General features: G+C 40.1%; 1 protein-coding gene across 1 annotated transcript; it reads left to right on the top strand.

Annotated features, from left to right (window-relative positions):
• Positions 1–305: 305 nt before the first annotated feature.
• Positions 306–25,212, top strand: LOC144198244 (sodium channel protein type 2 subunit alpha-like). Its single transcript, XM_077719160.1, has 27 exons — positions 306–623; positions 3,062–3,378; positions 3,585–3,702; positions 4,354–4,444; positions 5,026–5,154; positions 5,695–5,786; positions 6,946–7,239; positions 8,129–8,192; positions 8,419–8,560; positions 8,653–8,859; positions 9,071–9,355; positions 9,524–9,844; positions 10,299–10,413; positions 10,834–11,072; positions 11,159–11,332; positions 11,843–12,202; positions 12,326–12,856; positions 16,828–16,963; positions 17,900–18,054; positions 18,253–18,426; positions 19,770–19,892; positions 20,554–20,829; positions 21,809–21,862; positions 21,969–22,106; positions 22,346–22,450; positions 22,537–22,807; positions 23,518–25,212. The coding sequence occupies exons 2-27, from the start codon at positions 3,112–3,114 to the stop codon at positions 24,699–24,701; spliced, it is 6,045 nt and encodes a 2,014-aa protein (XP_077575286.1). The 5' UTR covers positions 306–623; positions 3,062–3,111; the 3' UTR covers positions 24,702–25,212.
• Positions 25,213–25,342: the final 130 nt, after the last annotated feature.

The raw sequence follows: 25,342 nt of genomic DNA on the forward strand, positions 1-25,342 counted from the left end.
GACATGCCAACCACTAGTCCAAATGTACGTTTATTTTTTTTATTTTTTATTTTTTAATTCATCACAAAAGTCACTTGCTATAGAATCAAATGTTATTTGTGTCAAAATAAAAACAAATTGAACAATCTACAACAGCACCGTGACGCAATATTAAGTGCGAGCCAACAGGTGGCAACGTTTCCACGGGAGACTTTTGAATCATACCTACAATAATAACACTTATTAAAATTGAAATGGATTGGCAAATCAATTCCAATTAGCAAGTAAATGCAAGAAATTACAAAAGAACAGCCAAGGACAAATACAGCAAATGCGCGTTTTCTCTATCTAAGGTGACAGTTGGTGGATTTTGTCCTCCTCCTCGCTGGTGCCTGTTGACGTTCTCGAAGGGTTCGTCGTCTGGTGCCACCATTGCGCTTCCATTGTGCCCGAGGAGAGCCAACAAGGAAGCGGCACAAATTGACGAAGAATCTCCCATTACACACGTGTGACAAAACGGGGGTTTAGAGATGTCGTTCATCCCTTGTCTCTTGTGTCCTCTCCATCAATGCGGCTTTAAGAAAAAGCGAAAATGAGATGAGATTTTGTATCATGAGGACCACCTGCGGAACGTCGTCACGATGGTGAGTCTCCATTCGATTCTTTTGAACGTACGACACATCGTGAAAAAATAGTTGCTAAATTCTAATAATAAGTTCGCGAATATATTTCAAAACATTTCCTCAATTTAAAAAAACTAAGTCCGCATCACAACTGTTAAAAAATATACGGATCGTCTTAATGATCACGAAAATCAATGACTACATTTTTTAAATGAATTCGTGTCAGTCATTTTGGCTCCTTTTTCCAAGATGTAAATACTAATGTAAGAAATTGGACACAAAATGGAGGAAAAATACCACCGGGCTTCCTAGTTTCTCCTCCTCTTGCCCAGGTGTAAATAATGGAAGAAATTGAACACAAAATGGAGGAAAAACACCACCGGGCTTCCTAGGCTAAAATATTGTTAGTAGATGAGCAGTTTGATGAACTATTAAATGACCATTGATGGAAGATAAAAGGTGTTTATGGTGTTTCCAGACAAGGGGCCGCTCCCTTTTTTGAGTCAATAGATAGACACATCTGGCAAGGGCACGCCCAGTCTCTTTTCCGAGCATCTTTGCATCCTCTTTAGTGATATTTGCACCTCGCAGGGTCTGTGAATGGATTTATGTTTATTCTAGGGATTGCTTTCAATCATTCATGCGTTTGGGAAGCACAGTGGTTTACGCGGGTGTCATTTTAGTGTACGCATTGAACCACAGTCATGTGGTTTCCGGGCCTGGCTTTGGATTTGTGTTTTCCATAAATTGGTGGTTGCGAAGCCTCAGTTGTTTGTATTGCATTACTGTCAAGCTAATAAAGATTTTGTCACTAAATATGGCTGTTGTGGGTGATCACTGGCTCATTTAAATGGTTTATGGCTAAAATGGCTGAACGCTTGTGGCTATTATTGCCTTTTTGATCCAATTTACGATTTTTTTCAACTCGATCTTCAGTGCAAATTCACAGTCTTACTTACAAACAAGTCTTGGATTCACATTATACCATCAAAACATGATTATGTTGTATGCAGATTTTTAAGTTCACTGTATAACAGTTGCCAAATATATATATTTCATTCATTTTCTGAATCGCTTATCCTCACAAGAGTATCCTGAATCAGTGATCAGCCAATCGCAGAGCACGATGTGGCAACCAGTCATAGTCACACTCACATCTACGAGAATTTAGAGTGTTCAACAATTGTTTTTTGGGATGAGGGACGGAACCAGAGTACCCAGAGAAAACCCACGTGAGCCCGGGCAGAACATGCAAGTGCCACATAGTGAGGACCAACCTGAGATCGAACCCATGACCCCTGAACTGTGAGACCAACATGCTAACCGCTCATTTAGCCACTTTTTACAAGCATTTTATTGTTACAGGGACAAAAGTATTGTCCTTGTTCACAACGCTGTTTTCGAATCACTGAAGGGTAGCTTTTGGAGTGTTTTGTTTTCCATTTAAGAAACCTAACCTCTTCATTTGTTTAGACGTTGCTTGACTACACTTTATCCAAATCCGCCAGCAACTGCTTTAATGCGCTTCTCAGCTCTTTATGTGCAAGATTCATTGACCATGGTTCCTGACAGTGCTTCAGGAATAATAACGCCACTTGAATCAATCAGAGAAGACAAAAAAAGGAGCAGCTTATACTATTTGGAATACATCTCACAGGACCTTACATTACAAAAGTGTCATAAAATGTAGGCCTTGAATTAAATAATGACGTCTCACATTACCTGCTAGTTTACACAGAGTGAATTCTGAACCGGTTTAGTTAAATGTAAGTCATTGTTTTATGAATGGCAACAGGTGGTTATGGTACCGTCCCCTTTGCCATATATATACCTGAAGCATTTCCTGTGGTACAGCTATGCCTGGAATATTCTGTAATTAAAAGCTTTAAAGTCACCGTACATCCGAACGGTATTTGGACAACCGACATCTTCCACATCCGAAATTAATCGAACCCGAGAAGGAAGACCGAGCGTTCTTCCCTTCAACAATATATACAACAAGCTGCAACAGAGGGGGAAAGTAATGCCAAGTATTTGGTCACTAGCTTTATAAAAACGCCTGCTGAGTGCTTATTAGCATAGCATGTTTTGATGCGAGAAGAGTTAATGAAAGATTTTAGTGGCGATAAAGCACTGGGATTAACTAAAGCTACAAATTGAGCAATTAATTACTTCTATGTTTGGTAGTGTAGACTTTTTAGAGTTCCTATGTGTGGCTCCAGTTTTTTTTACTAGCTCTACAATGTCTTCTGTGTCTTGTATCTGTCTTGCTACTGCAACCAAGTAACTTCCCGGATACAGGATTGAATAAAGTTCTAGCCTAACTGTAGTAATCTACCAGAACTAAAATTCTCCTCCAAAAAGTATGTCAAATGTGTAATTGGAAGAAAAAAAACTGCACTTTGGAAATATAAAATTGAAATGATACAACCCAACTGTTATTCATTTTTGTACCACAGCTCCCTGATCCAACTGAGCCACTCTTGACTTAAAGGAGCAGGATGACAAAATGGCCCCGTTGCTGGTACCGCCTGGTCCTGACAGCTTCCGCCCCTTTGTCCCGGAGTCTTTGGCCGCCATCGAGAGGCGCATCGCCGAAGAAGAGTCCCGGCGACCGCGGGCAGATCGTCGCAGCGACTGTGATGACGAAAATGGCCCCAAACCTAACAGTGACTTGGAGGCAGGGAAATCACTTGCCTTCATCTATGGTGACATCCCTCCAAGTTTGGTGTCCACTCCTTTGGAGGATTTGGACAGCTTTTATGGCAACCAGAAGGTCTGTTTGAATCGATATCAAAGTTTTCTAACTGGCGTTTTACTGTCAAATGATTGAAGCTGCAGCTATGTTTAGTAAATGTTTTTTTTTAAACATGTTTACATTTTCAGTCACTGTCTGCATACAGACAAGTGTTTAGTTAGTGTGATCGCACGTACATTGATATATGTTTGGAATAATAATTTATTTTTCTTTCTCCTTTTCAGACTTTCATAGTATTGAATCGTGGGAAGGCAATCTTCCGTTTCAACGCCACTCCTGCCTTGTACATCCTAAGCCCCTTCAACCCGCTTAGGAGAATAGCTATTCGAGTTTTAGTCCACTCATATCCTTTACAAAAAGTGCTAATCAGACCAAATGTGTTTTAAAAATAATAATAATAATAATAATCGGACATAGGCTTTGTCATCATCATTGACTCGACAAAAGCCTAATTGTCATCATACCCAGAAACTGCATATGACAAAATTGGTAGTGCTTCTCCATAAGGTGCGTTTTCCCGGCATAAGGCCCAAATAAGTGATCATTTCAGATTGGTTGACATTCTGAAGTTATTACACAGAAGGGATTGTGTGTCGTGCTACCGCAAGTTTAGAGTCCTGATGGATGTTGGGGAAAAAACAGTCCTTAAGCCTATTTTTCCATACTTTGTGAGACCTGTAGTGTCTGCTAGAGGGCAGCAGCTGGAACAGGTTGTGACCAGGATGGTATGGGTCCCCGGACAATGTTCCTGGCTCTGCTGAGGTAACAAGGGCTGACAATGTCTTCCAGTGAGGGCAGAGAGTAGCTGACGATCTTTTGGATGTACTGAATATCAAAACCAAGTGTCTTAACTGGCTTAACAGAATCCACCAGGCTTTTAACATTTATAATATTTTCAGTTACTAGCACTGAGGACAACCGTAACAGTTATGCGGCCTTTAGGCCTGTCAGCTAACATTCATTCCATAGTGTTCCTTGACTGTTGCGTATCAACGATGTTCAGCGTGTTGATCATGTTCACCATCCTAACCAACTGTGCTTTCATGACCCTAAGTAACCCTCCGGAATGGGCCAAGAATGTAGAGTAAGTTTCTTTTGCACTTTCCAATGTAATCATCAGTTTGGTGTTCTCGTAAATGCAACTATTTTATGCATACTGTGTTTATTTACGTGACCGAATGTTTGGTCGACGGACGTTTGGTCGACGGACGTTTGGTCGACGGACGTTTGGTCCCCGGACGTTTGGTCGACGGACGTTTGGTCGACGGACGTTTGGTCGACGGACGTTTGGTCGACGGACGTTTGGTCGACGGACGTTTGGTCGACGGACGTTTGGTCCCCGGACGTTTGGTCCCCGGACGTTTGGTCGACGGACGTTTGGTCGACGGACGTTTGGTCGACGGACGTTTGGTCCCCAGACGTTTGGTCCCCAGACGTTTGGTCCCCAGACGTCTGGTCCCCAGACATTTGGTCCCCAGACGTTTTGTCGAACGGACATTTGGTCGTCGGATTCGCTCGCTCTCAAAATTATAATCATGAAAGAGAGAGTGTTTACTGTTGAAAGCAATATTGAAACACAAATAACATAAACAACATGGTGGCTGTATGAAGGCTAATTTATATGCTGGAGTTTGTCTTGTTATAAGACAGTTTCTTTTTCACCAGATACACATTCACAGGGATTTACACTTTTGAGTCGCTCATAAAGATCCTGGCCAGAGGCTTCTGCGTGGGCAAGTTTACATTTCTGCGGGATCCTTGGAACTGGCTGGACTTTAGCGTCATACTCATGGCGTGAGTATTTTGTCACTTTCATCACCGAATAGTTAATGCAATCAATATTGGACTTCATGACTCCAAAATTACCACAACTTAAAGGAACGATAGCGTTGACCAGAAATCACACATTCAAGCACATTCAAAGCCCAATAATATCACCCATTTAACAACAATGTCCCATTTTCTTGTGCTCATGCTTGAGTGATGCTATGTGATAACTGTGCATTTAATTCTGCAGGTATATAACCGAATTTATAAACCTAGGCAATGTTTCAGCTCTGCGCACATTCAGAGTATTGAGAGCTTTGAAAACTATCTCAGTCATACCAGGTAAGGCTACCCTAGTTTATCCTCCTGTGTGTGACCATTTGCCGCTCCTCCCCCTTTTCCACGACCCCGCCCCTTTTGTTTTCTTATGTCGTGCGTGTGGATGTCTGTGTTGTGTGTGCGTGAACGTGCGTGAACGTGCACATTCCCCCAAAACACCTGGCGACCCCTCCCCCCACTCCCAAACCCCTTCCCCCCCTCCCTGCCTTGCTACCTCCTTCGTTACAGATATGTCACAGAGTTTGTGGACCTGGGCAATGTATCAGCGCTGCGAACCTTCAGGGTTCTGCGGGCCCTGAAAACTATATCGGTCATCCCAGGTGAGCACACCATTAAGGCTTTAAATGGGCCAATCAAATGCTCACTGTTTAGTGGCGTTTTTTTGGGCAACATGTACTCACTTCTGAGATCATCCTCACCCTAACAAAGCTTGACAGCGCCGTTTTGTCATCCTTCATGTTGCCTATCCAAAATGAAAAAGCTGGAATCTGATGCCAATCTGCAAAGATTGAATTGATTCCTAGTTTTTAGACACATAGAAAGGCAGAACGCTTTCTTTGAAATCTATTCTTGCCTTGGGAGCCACCTGTGGATTTTGTGCTATCTCTTTTTATTTATTTATTTATTTTTTAACTTTACGCATGAGACATTGCAAAGGAAGATTTGCTGGTGGCAATGCATGTGTGTCTGTGTTTGTGGCATGTTTTGTTGTTTGGAACCCAGTGACTAGTTTTTCAAAGCACTTTTTGTTGCGCAAATCAGCAGGAAAACGATACGTTAAGATGGATTAATATATATAGATGGATAATAACTAAAATATGACTTCATTTTATGTACACATTTTTTGTCAAATATGTTAAAGCAACTGCTGCAAGATGCAGCTCACTATTAATACCATCTCATAGATCTTGCATTTGAATACAAAAAAGGGGTGCGATGTTTTGCAGGTTTTCATGCCAAATAGCTGTGGGAAATTCATATTTGTTTTAGGTACAGCTTGCGTTATAGCAGTCTTTTTGATAGGTGCTATCTCTATAATATTTTTTATAATGCATTATTATTATTGGGCTTTTTGGGTTATAAATAATAAAATAATGCCGGTTCAGATTGGCTGAAGCCTTCCAATTTGGAAATTGCATGTTTTCCTTATGCATGAGAGGGTTTTCTTCAGGTAAATAGTTCATTTTGGCATAGACTGCTTTCCAAAGTATTTGAATGCATTGTAATAATGCATTCCATGTGGAACCAAGCAAACTTTTTTTTGACTGATCTAAAAAAATAAGAAAAATTGAAATTTAAATCTTGCAAATTGGGTTTATCCATGATGGATGGTGACCGTAGTCATCTTTCTTGTCTAAAAGTCCAGTAATTCATTCAGATATCTCAATCGGACTTCTTCTTATTCGAAAATATGTTGTCGTTGTCATTAAATTGTTTATAAAAGGTCGTAATCCTAATTCCTCTTTCCTTTCCCTTTAGGTTTGAAGACAATTGTTGGTGCTCTGATCCAGTCAGTCAAAAAGCTGTCAGATGTGATGATCCTGACGGTGTTCTGCCTCAGCGTCTTTGCTCTCATTGGCCTGCAACTCTTCATGGGCAATCTAAGGCAGAAATGTGTGCGCTTTCCAATCCATGACAACAGCAGTAGTAACAGCAGCCAATCCCTTGCCACCGACATGTTTCTTCTCAACGGCAGTCTAGCAGAAGTCACCGACATGTTCCCTAACAGTACAGGGAGCTCCTTTAACTGGACCGAGTACATCAGTGATGACAGTAAGCCCCGTGAAGCGTGCCAGATGAGCATTGTGCTTACTAACTGGCTGCAAATTAGACTGACGCTAAACTTTATAGAAGCTACGTGTAATTATATTTACTGCATTTTTTTCCCCCCAAATGGCAATCTTTGAAATTAGTCTATGTCAGGATTGGGCAAACTTTTCGGCCCGGGTGCCTCATTGACTTTAAAAATTTGACAGATGGGACGGGACAGCACAAGATAGGATACATATAAAAAAGTGCATCCGTTAACAGTACTTATGAAATATAAATAGAAAAATAGGACTAAAGTATTAACATACTCCTCACTCATCATTAAAGTAAAACGTATAAAGTACAAAGTAAAGTAAAAAGGAATGTATTAAGAAATATTAAAATGTATTTAAAAAAAGATAGAAGGACTGTAAAAGACGAAAAACAAGAGTGACTAGCGCTACTGCCACTGGCTTCCGCGTGACGTGCCATCTTAGGGTAAAAAATAATAATAAAAAATATTGGGACAACTTTGGCTGGCCGGATTAAAAAGCCTAAGGGCTGTATGTGGCCCGCGAGCCGTAGTTTGCCCATGTTGTCTATATCATCAAAGTTAAAAATAAATGAAAATTATTATTATTATTATACCACAATGAAGTACTTCAATTACCATTTGTCTCACACTAGTGGAAATGACCAGGCCCCAACTTTTTTGAAATCCATTGCCACCTTGGAATTTAAAATCAATGTAGTTGTTCTTTAAAATTATTTATCAGTTAAAAAAAAAAACACAAAAAAATTTGTTGGGTCCGTCATTGCATTCAGTTTTGTTTTGTGTGTCTCAACTTTTTGTTTTGTTCGTAAAATACCCATGGAAGAGCAACAGTAACTTTTATATTCTCTTCTCTTTTAGGTAATCACTATTTCCTCCCAGGTCGGAGGGATGCTCTGCTCTGTGGAAATGGCAGTGGGGCTGGGTAAGTATTCATTTTACACATTTATATTCTCCACCATTTCCATTATTTCTATGTAGACACTGGCACCATACAATATTTATCCATCATTTTTGATGTTCTTAATTCAATTGCCAGACCATTTTTGTTCGACTTAATTTTGCAATTACATTGGAATCTAACTCACCTTCTTAGATTAATATCAATCCATAGGCATTGAAATTAGACCTAATTTATCATTGTGTGACAGGCTTTGTCCGGAAGGCTTTATTTGTGTCAAAGCGGGCCGTAATCCAGATTTTGGCTACACAAGTTTTGACAGCTTCAGTTGGGCTTTCCTGTCTCTGTTCCGACTCATGACCCAAGACTTCTGGGAAAACCTTTATCAACAGGTTTATATGATCCTTAAATCACTACACAAACGCACATTTATAATTTAAATAACGTTTTGTTATTATGATCCTTTTAATTGTGACTCTTTCAGACTTTACGTGCTGCTGGGAAGCCCTACATGATTTTCTTTGTTTTGGTGATCTTCCTGGGTTCCTTCTACCTTGTCAATCTGATTTTGGCTGTCGTGGCCATGGCTTATGATGAGCAAAACCAGGCCACCATAGAGGAGGCCCAACAAAAAGAGGAAGAGTTCCAGGCTATGATGGAACAGCTCAAGAGGCAGCAAGAGGAAGCACAGGCAAGAACACTCTGACGTCTATATTATGTCATACATTGAGGTAACAATAACAATGTCATTTTGACTGAGGAAAAAATAGCAGTGTACTACGCGCCGCTATGACGCCTTTCGCCTGTCACGCCGTCTCTTCTTTCATACTTATTCTCGCCGCCTTCCAGCCTGTCGTCAGGTCGCCATGACAACTGTGTTTTGTTATCCAATTGGCTGACAGGTTGCCGCGGCAGCAGCACCCGAGTGCGATGAGTACGACCAGAGGCGGGGGCCCACCTCTGAATCCTCCTCTGTGACATCCAAGCTCAGTTCCAAAAGTGCAAAAGAGAGACGTAATAGGCGGAAGAAAAGGAAACAGAGAGAGGAAGAGGAAGAGGAGGAGGAGAAGGCTTCATGCAATAGGTTCCATAAATCTGTAACTGTGGATAGCATCAACAGATCCTTCCATTTCTCCATGGATGCTAACAGATTGTCGTATGAAAAAAGATGCTCGTCGCCCCATCAGGTACAAATTCCTAAAACACTTTCACTTCTAAATCCAATTCCAATCCATTTTAACTGCAACTGGAAAAGTGATAATTCACCGCCAAGGCTCTGAGTTAAAATAGATTGGACATCCATCACGGTCAATGGTAGGGAATGAACTAAAAAGCTGAAAAATGTCCGTTTACAGTCACTACTCAGTGTACGTGGATCACTCTTCTCACCACGGAGGAACAGCCAGGGAAGCCTCTTCAGCTTCCGAGGACGAGCCCGCGACATGGGTTCCGAAAACGACTTTGCGGATGACGAACACAGCACCTTTGAAGAAAGCGACAGTCGTCGGGGCTCCCTCTTCTTGCCACGTCGCCTGGAGCGTCGTTGCAGTGCCGTCAGCCAGACCAGCCTCGTGGTGCCCCGTGTGATTCTTCCAGCCAATGGCAAGATGCATTGCGCGGTGGACTGTAATGGCGTCGTTTCGCTGGTCGGGGGAACTTCAGTCTCTAACTCTCCGGTATGTCTCCTGATTTGACATGTCTCCCTTATGAACTCTGTTATTAATTGCTACTTAATTACTTGAAAAAAGCTAGAAACACAAGTCACATGACCTGACAGTGTGCCGGTTGCATGTCTCCCCTGTACCTGCGTGGGTTTTCTCCGGGTACTCTGGTTTCCTCCCATATCCCAAAAAAAACATGCATGGTAGGCTAATTGAACAGTGTAAATTGTCCCTAGGTATGTGTGTGTGAATTGTTGTATATCTGGTTAACCAATTAAAAGTGTACTCTAGCTATTGACTGTACTTAGCTGTGATAGGCTTCAGTACCCCCACAATCCTTGTGAGGATAAGTGTGAATGAATGGAGGGATTTCAGGGATGATCCTACCGAAGGGCTCTAAATAGTAATTTTCCCATGAAACTTTGGTTATATATTATATCCTAATAAGTTGTGCATTTTTGTTCCATAGGGTACGACTACAGACACTGAAGTGAGGAAACAGCACTCCATTGATTATTTAGAAGAACCGGGTGGCAGGCAAAGAGCCATGAGTGTGGCCAGCATCCTCACCAACACCATGGAAGGTCAGAAAGCTTACATGTATATCTTTTCAAATTACCGTATTTTCACGACTATACGGCGCATCGTATTTTTAGACGCAGTGTCAATAGCGAGTGCTATTTCTGTATTTTAAACATTGGCTGATTTATTTTATTTTATCGTGATAACAACTTTAGTATTGATCCAAATATAAAACGCACTGGATTATAAGGTGCCCTGTCTATTTTGGAGAAAATTTAAGACTTTTATGTGCGCCTTATAGTCGTGAAAATATGGTAAATTGAAGGCAGTTACCAAAAGCTTTTCCTATATGTAAAGCATTGTCAAGTAGCTGTATTATCATTGTTAAAAACATGATCAATATGACCCTCTCAGTTTAATTTCGTTTGTTTTCTTTGCCCCTTTTACATTTCACTCCATTTTCATGCCTTTTCCATCACCAGAGCTTGAAGAATCAAGACAGAAATTCCCCCCCTGCTGGTATCGATTTGCCAACACTTGTTTGATCTGGGATTGTTGCCCTGGCTGGCTTAAAATAAAAGAGTTTGTCAGCATGGTGGTCATGGACCCATTTGTGGATCTGACAATCACCATTTGCATCGTCCTCAACACCCTTTTTATGGCCATGGAGCATTATCCAATGACCAAAGAATTCAACAACGTTCTTTCTGTTGGAAACCAGGTACCTTGTAAACATTTGCACAACCATTCAACCAGTTGAGATGTCTATTCATGCATTCAACAGCTTTAACCTTGTTCTTCAAATAGGTATTCACTGGCATTTTCACAGCAGAGATGTGCCTGAAGGTCATCGCTCTCGATCCTTACTATTACTTCCAAGAGGGCTGGAATATATTTGACGGCATTATTGTCAGTCTCAGTCTGATGGAGCTGGGTTTGTCCAATGTCGAGGGTCTCTCTGTGCTCAGGTCCTTTCGGCTGGTAAGGGACACAAACGACCGACCGTGACCGGACGTTTGGTCGCTGGTCTTTTGGTCGCCGGTCTTTTGGTCGCTGGTCTTTTGGTCCCTTTTAGTTGCCAGTCAAATGTACTTGGTTATTAAACAGTTCTTAGATATTCAAATCTCTCTCTTAGATATTAAACCCTCTCTCTTAGATATTAAACTCTCTCTCTCTTAGATATTAAACTCTCTCTCTCTCTTAGATATTCAACTCTCTCTCTCTTAGATATTCAACTCTCTCTCTTAGATATTCAACTCTCTCTTAGATATTCAACTCTCTCTCTCTCTCTCTTAGATAATTAACTCTCTCTCTTAGATATTAAACTCTCATGAATATAATTTTGAGAGCTGGCTGGCTTCATCAGTAAACTCTCTGTCACCATTTGACCAGCGACCAAATGGGACCAAAAGACCGGCGACCAAACGTCCGAGCACCACGACCGAGTCCAAATCTAGATCATAACAATATTTGCCATTGATTTTCTGACAGTTAAGGGTATTCAAACTGGCTAAATCCTGGCCAACTCTGAATATGCTGATCAAGATCATCGGGAACTCAGTCGGGGCCCTTGGGAACTTGACCCTGGTGCTCGCAATTATCGTCTTCATCTTCGCCGTGGTGGGAATGCAACTCTTTGGCAAGAGTTACAAGGAGTTCTTCTGTACCATAAACGACGGAGGATGCCAACTGCCACGTTGGCACATGCATGATTTCTTCCACTCCTTCCTCATTGTATTCCGGGTCCTGTGTGGAGAGTGGATAGAAACGATGTGGGACTGTATGGAGGTAGCAGGACCAACAATGTGCCTGATCGTCTTCATGATGGTGATGGTCATCGGAAACTTGGTGGTAAAAAAAAGATTTTCGTCTTATATCGTGCATTGTACAGGGAAACCAAAATGATCTATCTCAACAACCAAAACATTTCCTGATGTTCTCAGTCTTGCCTTGCTTTCATTTCCTTTTTTTTAGGTTCTGAACCTGTTTTTGGCCCTGCTTTTGAGCTCATTCAGCGCTGATAACTTGGCGGCAACCGACGATGACAGCGAAATGAATAATTTGCAAATCGCAGTGGGCCGTATCCAACGTGGCATTGCCTTTTTAAAATCTACCGTACGCCGATTCCTCCAGAGCCTGTTCTTTGGTGGAAGTGGGAAAGGATTGAACCACATTGACGAGAATAAGCCTCTAGAGGAACTCCATAGCAATGGCAAAGGCAACTGCATCACTAATCACACCACATGTGAAATGACCAAAGACCCTTGCGGAATGTACATAACACCTGAGGGCAATGGACGCCCGGGTGGAGGCCTTGTCACCGGGGGGACGGTTGACGACGATAGCCCTGAAAAGTACTCGATGGACGAATGTCCTTACATGTCATTTATTCATAACCCGAGCCTGACTGTCACAGTGCCTATCGCTGTGGGTGAATCGGACTTTGAGAATGTCAACACGGAGGATTTAAGCAGCGATTCCTCAGATGTGGAAGACAGCAAAGAGGTAAGAGTAGACTTTTCTGTTTCTTGATGTTTTGATTTGAATGAATTGGGGCACCAAGTTCGATTAATCCTACTTTTTTGTCTTATGGTCACAAAATACTGTATGAACGATCTCTTTTGAATCATCTGTATTCTTTCCCCAAGATATTTTTGCTTATTTACAGGTGTGTTTAATGGCAGGTGATGCAGTTAGTAGCATACTCAACCTTCAGACAGTACGCAAGACAGTTTAGGAGGGGTGGGATGTTGATCGGATGGATTGAGAAGTAGGTAGTAGCAATAGTCAGGATACATTTGACTCCAAACATCCCTCCAACAAATACGTGCTATTCATTTCCAGCACATGAACTGTGACATTTACAAAGATGAAACCTTTCGGTGATGAGTTTCAGCTTCTCTTAGCGTTGACTTGGATTCACTATGACAACCACTTCAAAAACAGACTAAGAAGGTCATTGTGAAACAGCACAGATGCTGCTAATTTCATTTAGAAAGGCCTAAAGGAGGATCTAGCTTCCGTCTTATGTGAGCAAGATGCAATCGAATTGAACGTCCTCATCAATTTAAATCATCTTTGGGCTTCACATTTTCTTAGCAGATCCTTTGCCACTTTAGTTAATTATTTAATTCTCCAGAATTTAATACAAGCTCTCACCCTACCTCAGCTTTTTCCAGCAGAGAAAAATCTGTTGGGCATCTGTACGACCTACTACTTGAATCATGGATTTTTCCTTGACACGTTTGTCATTCTGTCAATAATAAGTGTAACAGCCCTGAGGATTTCACCGACAAGTTAAAGCGGGATATAGGTGTTTGAACGCTCCAAAATAATTGGAATATTTTGTGGTTACAGATGGTGTCGCTCGCTGTTCATATATTTCTTCCGCGTGAAAATCCTCAGTCCATTCTGAACACAGGCATGAGGTTGATTGCTGGTTTATACTGCCCATGACTTACTTTAACTCCCCCCATTTGTTATTGCAGCCATGTCACAGATGCTCTCAAGGTTTTCAGTGAGAGAAGAACTGTAAGAGCACTTTACTGTACCATAGCACTCACCATGAGGACTGCTAATGTCATTTAGGAACAGGCATTATTTTACTCATGTTTTTAATGGACTGCCCATTTTCGTTCTTGCCTGGTCTTGCCCTCCGCCCACCCACAACCCACTTTCCTTTATTTCTTACAAGACACTTTATGAGAACAAAATTAAAATGTGTGTGTACATATACATATATACATATAAATACATGTATACATGTATACATGTATAGACATATACATATATATATATATATATATATATATATATATATATATATATATATATATATATATATATATATATATATATATATATATATATATATATATATATATATATATATGTATATGTATATGTATATGTATATGTATATGTATATGTATATGTATATGTATATGTATATGTATATGTATATGTATATGTATATGTATATGTATATGTATATGTATATGTATATGTATATGTATATGTATATGTATATGTATATGTATATGTATATGTATATGTATATGTATATGTATATGTATATGTATATGTATATGTATATGTATATGTATATGTATATGTATATGTATATGTATATGTATATGTATATGTATATGTATATGTATATGTATATATATATATATATATATATATATATATATATATATATATATATATATATATATATATATATATATATATATATATATATATATATATGTATATATGTGTGTATGTGTGTATACACATACATACACATGTACATACAAATATACATACACATATACATACACATACACACACACACATACACATATATATACACATGTACATACAAATATACATACACATGTACATACACATATACATACACATGCACATATACACATATACACATACACATACACATACACATACACATATACACATACACATACACATATATACTCATGTACATACAAATATACATACACATGTACATACAAATATACATACACATATACATACACATACAAATACAAATACACATACACATATACACATACACATATACACATACACATATACACATACACATATACACATACACATATACACATACACATATACACATACACATATACACATACACATATACACATACACATATACACATACACATATACACATACACATATACACATACACATATACACATACACATATACACATACACATATACACATACACATATACACATACACATATACACATACACATATACACATACACATATACACACACATACACATATACACATACACATATATATACACATGTACATACAAATATACATACACATGTACATACAAATATACATACACATATACATACACATACACATATACACATACACATATACACATACACATATACACACATACACATATACACATACACATATACACACATACACATATACACACACACACACATGCACACATCTATATATGTGTATATGTAATGTATATAACATGTCGTAGGGCGTCAAAACACCTAACTCTGTCAGACACTTTTATAATGAAACACCATGAATCAACCCAATTATTTCCCATTAACCTTGACTACAATAGTGAACTGTCTGCCACATAGTGCCGAGTGGATTAAAACATGCAAAAATATGATTCTACATATAAAAATACATCCGGATATCATCTTTTACTCTCTTGCTCTATTACCCATTGAGATAAAAACAAATACCGTGGTAGAATGAGTCAGCATCTTTGCAAAAATCGGTGCACACTTAAGAAGCATGCTTCCATCATTCTCATATTCTATTAGCTGGGTCCCACTGCAATCAGGACTGCTGCACTGTCTGAGATGACATGTTTCAAAGTTGACACACCAGAAAGACATGCGCTATCAGTAGAAGGGTCATTCCAAAATTGGAAGAAATTTTGGCTTCAGAGTTTATCAGCAATTCTGTGGTTTTGCAGGACATTTTCATCGATTAAAAAAACCTAGAACATAGATAGTGTCAATTCTCGCTTATTGTGTTATATATTCACCGCTTTATTTTACCACCATGATGAAAAATATGATATATAGCGTTGCATGCTTATTGTGAGATACCTATTTGAAATATTAATGTTTATTATGCATTATAATATGTATGTCCTCCAATTTTGGAATGACACATTAGGAGTCTTTATCAAAAATGATAATAAGATCAAGACGGACGAGTCTCACGTTACGCAGATGACGGAGGGTCACAATACATGACTTTATACAGTGTCTTTTAAATGTCTTTCAAACTCAACAACCAAACCACATGCTGTCTTATAAACAGTGCACAGTGCTGGTTTTTGCTGGAAAGCTAATGCCGTCATCTATCAACTTGAACAAAAACAGAAAAGGCTTAAACACTGCTTTCAAGGAATGGAAACACTGTATTTTCATGTCACTGAGGAAAATTGGATCTCAAAACCTTTGCTAGGGGGGGGATCATAGTACATTATGGGTCTATGGGTACAAGCAGTTATTTTATTGGAGATATGTAAAGAAAGACAAATTGATATTTGAAGTTCCTTTCTCAGTAGATGTGAAAATACCACAATGTCTTGCTTGGTACGATTTCAGGCTTGGATTGATGATGCACTGAAATACTGCATGCACTCGTCCTCAAAACTGAGGTCACATCAAACGTACCCACAGTTGCATTATTGTAATAATCCCACACCCCCATATCATACGTTGCTATATATGATTTGAGCCTTCAGATATGTCACACCAAAGCCTGTAGGTACATTTGATCAATGTTGCATGTAATGACAATGAGAAGGACGCCCAACTGACAGTGCATAATCAGAGTAACACTAATCACCACTTCAGGACATTTTGAAGTCCTGAAATGGCTCTGTGATTGGATTCTGACTTTTTGCAACATCTCCTCCTCTAAGCAGAAGCTCAACATTGAGCCCCGGAAACTCAGTTCTTCGGAAGGGAGCACTGTTGATATTCGCCCACTGGGAGATGGGGTCGATTCAGAGGAACTGGAGATGGGAGAGTCATTGGACCCAGAGGCCTGCTTTACTGAGGGTGAGATGGCTACAAGTGTGCTAGGTCAAGAAAAAAATGGGACATAACTGCTCATGCTTTATGCTGCCCTCTTCAACTCATAGTTGAGTGACAGTGAAGAGAAATGCTCTTAAGGATAGAAAGAAATGTATTCTGTCGGGCTTTTTGCTTAATAATACAACCTGGCATTTTCTCTGCAAATTCTAATACGTAGAATATAAGTATCTTCATCTGAATGTGAGTTACGTTGGCATGGAATACTGAAAATTGTTCTGTTTTGGCGGGGAGGGAGGCCAGAACAGATGAATGGGTACCGTATTTTCATGACCATAAGGCGCACTTAAAAGTCTTAAATTTTCTCCAAAATAGGCAGTGCGCCTTATAATTCAGTGCGCCTTATATATGGAAAAACAGAAAACCAAAAACCACCACTGTCGGATATTAAAAAAACACAAACGCCTGAACTGAAACAAAACTGTTAAATATGCAGATGCCATCTTAGTTTACAAAATCTTCCATCATGTAGCTCCTCCCCACTGCAAGATTTTATACAAAAAAAATCCAAAACATCTACAAAGGCTGGCTCTAGAGGTGACTGTGTAGTGAGTGCTTCATACCTGGAAGTCAATAGCAATTACCGTATTTTCACGACTATAAGCCGCACTTAAAAGTCTTAAATTTTCTCCAAAATAGACAGTGCGCCTTATAATACAGTGCACCCTATAATATAGTGCGCCTTATAATACAGTGCGCCTTATATATGGAAAAAAAATGTCATTCATTGAGGGTGCGCCTTATAATGCGGTGCGCCTTATAGTCGTGAAAATACGGTACCTTGCAGTTTGAAAAAGTGAAGGGAGGAACAGTGTTAAGATCAGTCTGCTAATAATTGTAGCAAATCTGGTCTTATTATTTCTGCCATTTGTCCCATTTGTGTTCTTCTCTGTTCTAATGCAGGATGTGTAAGCAGATTCCAGTGTTGCCAGGTCAATGAGGAAGAAAACGTATTTAAGAGTTGGTGGTCGCTCCGAAAAACATGTTTTATAATCGTGGAGCACAACTGGTTTGAGTCCTTTATCATATTTATGATCTTGCTCAGCAGTGGGGCACTGGTGAGTTGGACATTTGCCTTCATCTTTATACTTTTTGCTTCTTAAATTGGGCTTGTCAGGAATTCTACCAAGATTTTTTTGTGATATTTATTGCATCAGAGCTTTAGCTTTGGTTTTATTCGTTGGTAATCAGCAAAAAGTTCATCCTTTATAACCAATGTGAATACTTTTTTCCCTCTTTCTGTCCATTTTGCTCAGGCTTTTGAGGACGTTTATATTGAACAGAGAAGGACAATCAAAACAATGTTGGAATATGCAGACAAGGTCTTTACTTATGTCTTCATTCTGGAGATGCTGTTGAAGTGGGTGGCATATGGCTTTGTCAAGTACTTCACCAATGCCTGGTGTTGGCTAGACTTCCTCATTGTTGACGTACGTGAAATATGAATTCATAAAATGTCTGACTGGTGCCTGACTCAGACTACACGATTTCAGCCCGATTCTAACGTGACAGACATTTCGTGGAAAATCTCTGATTGTCGTGGACGATACTTTGAAGTAATGTGGGCTATCCACCTACTGCTGAATCACGATCATGTCACAAGGCCTGTCAGAATTTCTGCCAGTTGTGCTGCACCGTTTTTTTCTCTGTATCCCTTGTTTTTGCTAGTGCTGCTAGGAAACACAGTTGTGCAGAAAAAAATAAACGTCGAAAGCAATTTTTCCTAGCTCATAACGATTGTGTTCATCTGAGTGGAGCGGTACCCGGACGTTTCGTCGCCAGACTTTTGGTCGACGAACACTTGGTCGAACGAACGTTTGGTCGATGGACAGCTCTCTCCCTCTCTCTCTCTCTCTCTCTCTCTCTCTCTCTCTCTCTCTCTCTCTCTCTCTCTCTTTCTCTGTCATGATTATAATTTTGAGAGCAAGAGATTACCTGGTTGATCGCTTTCAACAGTAAACTCTCTCATGATTATAATTTTGAGAGCAAGCGAATCTGGCGACCAAACGTCCGTTTGACGAAATGTTTGGAGACCAAGTGTCCGGAGACCAAGTGTCCGGAGACCAAGTGTCCGGAGACCAAGTGTCCGGAGACCAAGTGTCCGGAGACCAAGTGTCCGGAGACCAAGTGTCCGGAGACCAAGTGTCCGGAGACCAAGTGTCCGGACACCAAGTGTCCGGACACCAAGTGTCCGGAGACCAAGTGTCCGGAGACCAAGTGTCCGGAGACCAAGTGTCCGGAGACCAAGTGTCCGGAGACCAAGTGTCCGGAGACCAAGTGTCCGGAGACCAAGTGTCCGGAGACCAAGTGTCCGGAGACCAAGTGTCCGGAGACCAAGTGTCCGGAGACCAAGTGTCCGGAGACCAAGTGTCCGGAGACCAAGTGTCCGTTGACGAAACGTCCGGTAACGGAGTAGAGCAGACAATCAAAGTGCCTCAGTGGCCATTACTAATTGACAACTGCTTGTCTCCTGATGACATCAGATATCGGACCGCGCTTTACGTGAAGACAGAGCAGGCTCTGGTCTTGTAGTGTGACAACGTCTCTGTTCCAAGACACACTCTGACATGACAAAATGTCTTGTAATCTGACACTGCGATCGTTGGGCGCCACCAAAATAAAATCGTGTCGTCTGAGGAAAGCGCTATTTATGCCAGTTTTGCATGACTTTTAGTTATTCTAGGAACCCTTAGTGTGTTTTTCTTGAAATCTCAATACATTTGTAATGATGAATGCAGTTAAACTCTTGATCTCATACACCTGGATCTCTCAGGTATCCCTTGTTAGCCTTATGGCCAACGCTCTGGGCTACTCGGAGCTCACCGCCATCAAATCCTTAAGGACACTGCGAGCCCTCCGACCACTTCGAGCCTTATCTCGGTTCGAGGGCATGAGGGTGAGTTATATACTCCCTATTTGCTCCCAATTTTGCAAGGAATGCTGATGCTAAGACACAATTAAGTCCTCTTTTAAGACATCTTAGGTCGTTTTTTTTATTTACATGGCATGGTGTCGCAATGGATAAGCTACTAAATACTACCTTTCAAATGGAAACTTGCAATTGAGCTGCATGCTTATGTTCTCCTTCCAATTCAACTCTGTACTTGTTCTATCCGCATGTTTCTTTTGACATTGTGTCGATGTATTGCAGACATTGCTTTTTTTTTAACGCTACTCGTTTGGTGCCTTTGTAAATGTGACCTGTAATCTTTTTCTTTGTTGTGTGTCTTTTTTCATTTACAGTCAGACAAATGTTGTGACCTCATCCTGCCTCCAAGGTTTTTTTCTGTTTTGCTTTTTTTCCTATCAAATTTATAAACTTGACTCAATCAAAAAGCGTCACATTCTTATCTGTCTGATAGTCAATGCTTTTGTCTGCAGACATCACTTAAATAAATGTAGCTTTTACTTAATAGAATTAAAGTCAAGTGATTATGATTGTAAATGGCCACTCATCTAAAATTAAGAAGTCTTTTCTATTTGGGTAAACAGAGCTCCTCCAGTTGATTATAATGGTGTTGATTTTTTTGTTTTTTGTGTATTTTGATCCTGTCCAGGTTGTTGTCAATGCACTTCTGGGCGCCATTCCCTCGATCATGAACGTACTGCTGGTCTGTCTCATCTTTTGGCTCATCTTCAGCATCATGGGGGTCAACCTGTTTGCAGGGAAGTACTACTACTGCGTCAATACGACCACTGACAAAGTCTTCCCCATCGAAGTGGTCAACAACAAGACTGAATGCCTGTATTTGGTCAACGACAGCGCCAGATGGAAGAATGTCAAAATCAATTTTGACAATGTCGGCGCCGGTTATTTGGCCTTGTTACAAGTGGTGAGGTTTTCAAAAAGAGACAATTGGCTTTTGGCTTTTTTTGTGAAAGTTAATATTCCATGCCAGAGATCTGGAGTTGAGACCAGGCCAAACAATGACAGTTCTAAAAATAGAAACTCGCGTCATTGCACTTCCTACTAAAACGTTTAGGCCTTTTTAAAAAAACTTTTGCTATGAATTGAAAACAATTGAGCTTGTTATTAAAAGATCGATGTGAGAAAACAGATCAACAATTCCTATTTTAAGGTCTAATGCACAAGGTAGCAATATATAACATTTATTTTTTAAAGCAGGGGTTTCAAACTCACTTTTTGTCGCGAGCCACATGGTAGTTTCGATTACATCCGGGGGGCCAAAATTATTATATTTATTTATTACGATGAATAAATTGACAACTTTCTCAATCGTGCTAATCGATAAATCATTTTTGGACATTCATATTAGTACACATTTTTGCAATTATTGATTTAAAATCAGGAAACAGAGGAAATAATCTACAATCTTCATTTGAATTTCATCATAAAAAGGAAAGTTGGAATTCATGTTTTACTTCCTCGGGCCGCATAAAATGATGTGGCGGGCCAAATTGGGCCCGCGGGCCGCCACTTTGACACCTTTATTTTAAAGGCTTGTCAAATTCCCACATGTTTTTGGTGTCATTCGTGAAGTCATTGTCTTAAACTTGGTGCCTAGGTAGCTACTTTCTATTGATCCTTGAGCCCGGTTTTCTTTTTTTAATATATATTTGTATCAGGATTTATTCATTAATTGCCTATAGATTAATAGTTGGCCAGTAGAGAGCATATGGACACAGTCCTCAGCCTTAAGGGTGCTGGGGCACACTTGTTTATATATTAAGTATACATATAAGCATATATATTGTACATGTTCATCCTTTGCCTGTCCCAATACTTTTGAGATTCGTACATCCATCCTTGGAAACAATGTTACCGACTGATGGACCATTATCTGTTTCTAGGCAACCTTTAAGGGCTGGATGGACATCATGTATGCCGCAGTGGATTCTCGTGATGTGAGTTTTTTTTTAATCCGAATTACAAAATCAATACACTCCAGTTTAACAATAGGTCAATGTGTCAAGATCTGCCATTTTTTTTCTTTCTGTCTTAATCATTTAGCTGGAGGATCAACCCAAATACGAAGTCAACTTGTACATGTACCTGTACTTTGTCATCTTTATCATCTTTGGTTCTTTTTTTACTCTCAACCTGTTCATTGGTGTTATTATTGACAACTTCAACCAACAGAAGAAAAAGATAAGTAGCCTTTTCTCGGAAGCCAATTGATTTTTTGAACAAAACTGACATAAAATGATCCACTTTACACGATTAATAGAAGTCAGCAAAATAAATGATTCAAGGTCTACAATTGTTTTTATAGCCTCTATCAGTGAAATGCGCAAATCATGCTAATTATCATTCTGACATTTTGAATAGGCTAACTAATTTCTTTAAATTTCCGTGATTGTAACCATATTTTCTCAACCGTTCTATACTTTGGAGGGCAAGATATCTTTATGACAGAAGAACAGAAGAAATACTACAACGCGATGAAGAAGTTAGGCTCCAAGAAACCGCAGAAACCAATTCCTCGACCAACGGTAGGGTTCCTTTTTGCCAAATTCCTGCCAAAGTACTGCTCTATTTACTTGGATGATCCTAAAATACTGATCTATTTGTCCCTCAGAATGCATTTCAAGGCTGCGTATTCGACTGTATAACAAAACAAGCTTTCGACATTGTTATTATGATCCTCATCTGCCTTAACATGGTGACCATGATGGTGGAGACCGATGACCAAACCAATGACATGGACGACATCCTTTACTGGATCAATCTGGTCTTCATTGTGCTCTTCACAGGGGAGTGCATACTAAAGATGGTCTCTTTGCGTCACTATTACTTCACCATAGGTTGGAATATCTTTGATTTTGTGGTGGTGATCCTGTCAATCGTAGGTAAGGACGCAACATGGGTGCCTTTTAGTCCAGGGGTAGGGAACCTATGGCTCGGGAGCCACAAGTGGCTCTTTGGATGAGTGCATTTGGCTCTTTGCTAACCTGTGAGCTAAAATATGGAAAGCACTGGTGACAGTATTGAGATACCGTATTTTCATGACTATAAGGCGCACTTAAAAGTCTTAAATTTTCTCCAAAATAGACAGGGCGCCTTATATTCCAGTGCGCCTTATATATGGAATAAACAGAAAATGTGCCATTTATTGAGGGTGCGCCTTATAATGTGGCCTTATATATGGAAAATGCAGAATTTAGCTTCTACAGTCAAGTTTGAAATAGAATAAGGCTTATAGTTGTGAAAATACGGTACTACATCTAGAACTGCTTTAATCTTCATTTTTTTGCAGTAGACTCTTCTGGAATGCATCCTCTCATTTGATTGGCAACAGCATAAGAATCTTTTGAAAAATATTCATTTTTTTCCACTTTAAAAGTGGTGAAATTACAAAAAAAATTGAAAAGGCACTCGTTTAAATGTATGTATTTTGACTTTTAAATTCGTAGTATGGCTCACAAGGAATAACATTAGAAAATATGAATTGTTTGTGGCTCTCTTTGTCAAAAAGGTCCCGACCCCTGCCTATATTTGGAGTTAAGTTCTATACCCAATGTGCTAATTGTGGATGTTTTTTTTTTTTCTACTCCGGCAGGGATGTTTTTATCCGACATGATCGAGAAATACTTTGTTTCTCCGACGTTATTCCGAGTAATCCGCCTAGCCAGAATCGGACGCATTCTCCGTCTCATCAAGGGTGCCAAAGGCATCCGAACTCTCCTCTTTGCCTTGATGATGTCACTTCCCGCCCTTTTCAATATTGGCCTCCTTCTCTTCTTAGTCATGTTCATCTACGCCATTTTCGGCATGTCCAACTTTGCCTACGTCAAACGAGAATCTGGAATCGACGACTTATTCAATTTCGAGACTTTTGGGAATAGTATGATCTGCCTATTCCAGATCACTACCTCAGCCGGGTGGGATGGTCTCTTAGCCCCCATCTTGAACAAACGAGAACCCGATTGCGACAGCCAAATGGAACACCCGGGAAACTACTACAAAGGCAACTGTGGCAACCCATCGGTGGGCATCTTCTTTTTCGTCAGCTACATCATCATTTGCTTCCTCATCGTGGTAAACATGTACATCGCCGTCATCTTGGAGAACTTCAGCGTGGCTACCGAAGAAAGCGCCGAACCACTCAGCGAGGACGACTTTGAGATGTTCTACGAAGTATGGGAGCGTTTTGATCCCGACGCCACGCAGTTTGTGGAATACAGCAAACTCTCGGACTTTGCCGACGCTCTGGATCCACCGTTGCGTATGCCCAAACCCAACATGATTCAACTCATCTCCATGGACTTGCCTATGGTCAGCGGCGAGCGAATACACTGCCTGGATATCCTATTTGCCTTCACTAAGCGAGTACTTGGGGAAGGCGGTGAAATGGATGTGTTGAGAGGGCAAATGGAGGAACGATTCATGGCGTCGAACCCCTCCAAGGTGTCGTATGAGCCTATCACTACCACGCTTCGCCGTAAACAGGAAGAAACGTCGTCCGTGGTTATCCAGAGAGCCTTTCGACGCTATATGATTTGCACGGCCATGAAAAAGGCATCGGCGCTCTATAAAGAGCAACTAAAAGAGGGCTTACGCGACCCGGACAAGGACGTGATGGTCATCTGCAAGTTCAACGAGAATTCCACCTCGGATAAAACGGAAATGACTCCGTCCACGGCGTCCCCGCCGTCTTATAACAGCGTGACGAAATCTGACAGGGACAAATATGAGAAAGAAAACAGTGAAAGGAAAAAAGATTGGAAAGAACGCAAGAAATAGTTGTTTGCGTGCTCGTGGGTTGGTTTTTTAGAAGTTGGACAGTGACTCAAGGACAGGGAAAATATGTTGTGTACACTTAAGGGACCAAATCAGCCACTATTTCCAGACTGGGAAAAAAAAGAAGAAAAAAAACACTTGTAATTCTCTGTTTGGTTGTTTTGTTAATTGACACAATCCAATGTACTATTAAAATGTCTGTAGTTAGTGCTGCTATCAATAGTGTCATTCATTTCAAAATGGCCATCTCATGCAAGTACTCAGCTTTTTTTTTTCAGTTTGGGATGGACATGTTTTTGCTTTTTTTCTCTAACAGTATATTTTTTAACTGCCGCACACGGGGAAAGAATCCCTTTCTGGTATTTTCTGGCTAAAGGAAAATGAAGATTGAGCTTTTTTTGCGTCCATTCTTAGTGATAGTCCGTTAAGGAGCTCAGGTTTACATAGTCAAATTCCCAAATTTGCATCCAGATTAATTCATTTAGACAAAAGAAATCAAATTTAACATTTCTTTTCAGCATCTCTAATATTGTACTGATTAGAAATGATTTGTACACCTTGCGTTAAAATTTAAATGGCTTCTATTTTATGTTATTTGCATTCAGGGCCTTAATTCGTTCTTTGTTTTCATTATACTAAACACA

This window comes from Stigmatopora nigra, chromosome 1 (genome assembly GCF_051989575.1).
Source record: "Stigmatopora nigra isolate UIUO_SnigA chromosome 1, RoL_Snig_1.1, whole genome shotgun sequence".
NCBI lineage: Eukaryota > Metazoa > Chordata > Actinopteri > Syngnathiformes > Syngnathidae > Stigmatopora > Stigmatopora nigra.

Coding starts and splice junctions, on each gene's coding strand:
- LOC144198244 (XM_077719160.1), top strand. CDS start 3,112: ATGGCCCCGTTGCTGGTACCGCCTGGTCCTGACAGCTTCCGCCCCTTT. Junction 18,427..19,769: donor TAGACTTCCTCATTGTTGAC/GTACGTGAAATA, acceptor TGGATCTCTCAG/GTATCCCTTGTTAGCCTTAT. Junction 20,830..21,808: donor ATTTGGCCTTGTTACAAGTG/GTGAGGTTTTCA, acceptor ATCTGTTTCTAG/GCAACCTTTAAGGGCTGGAT.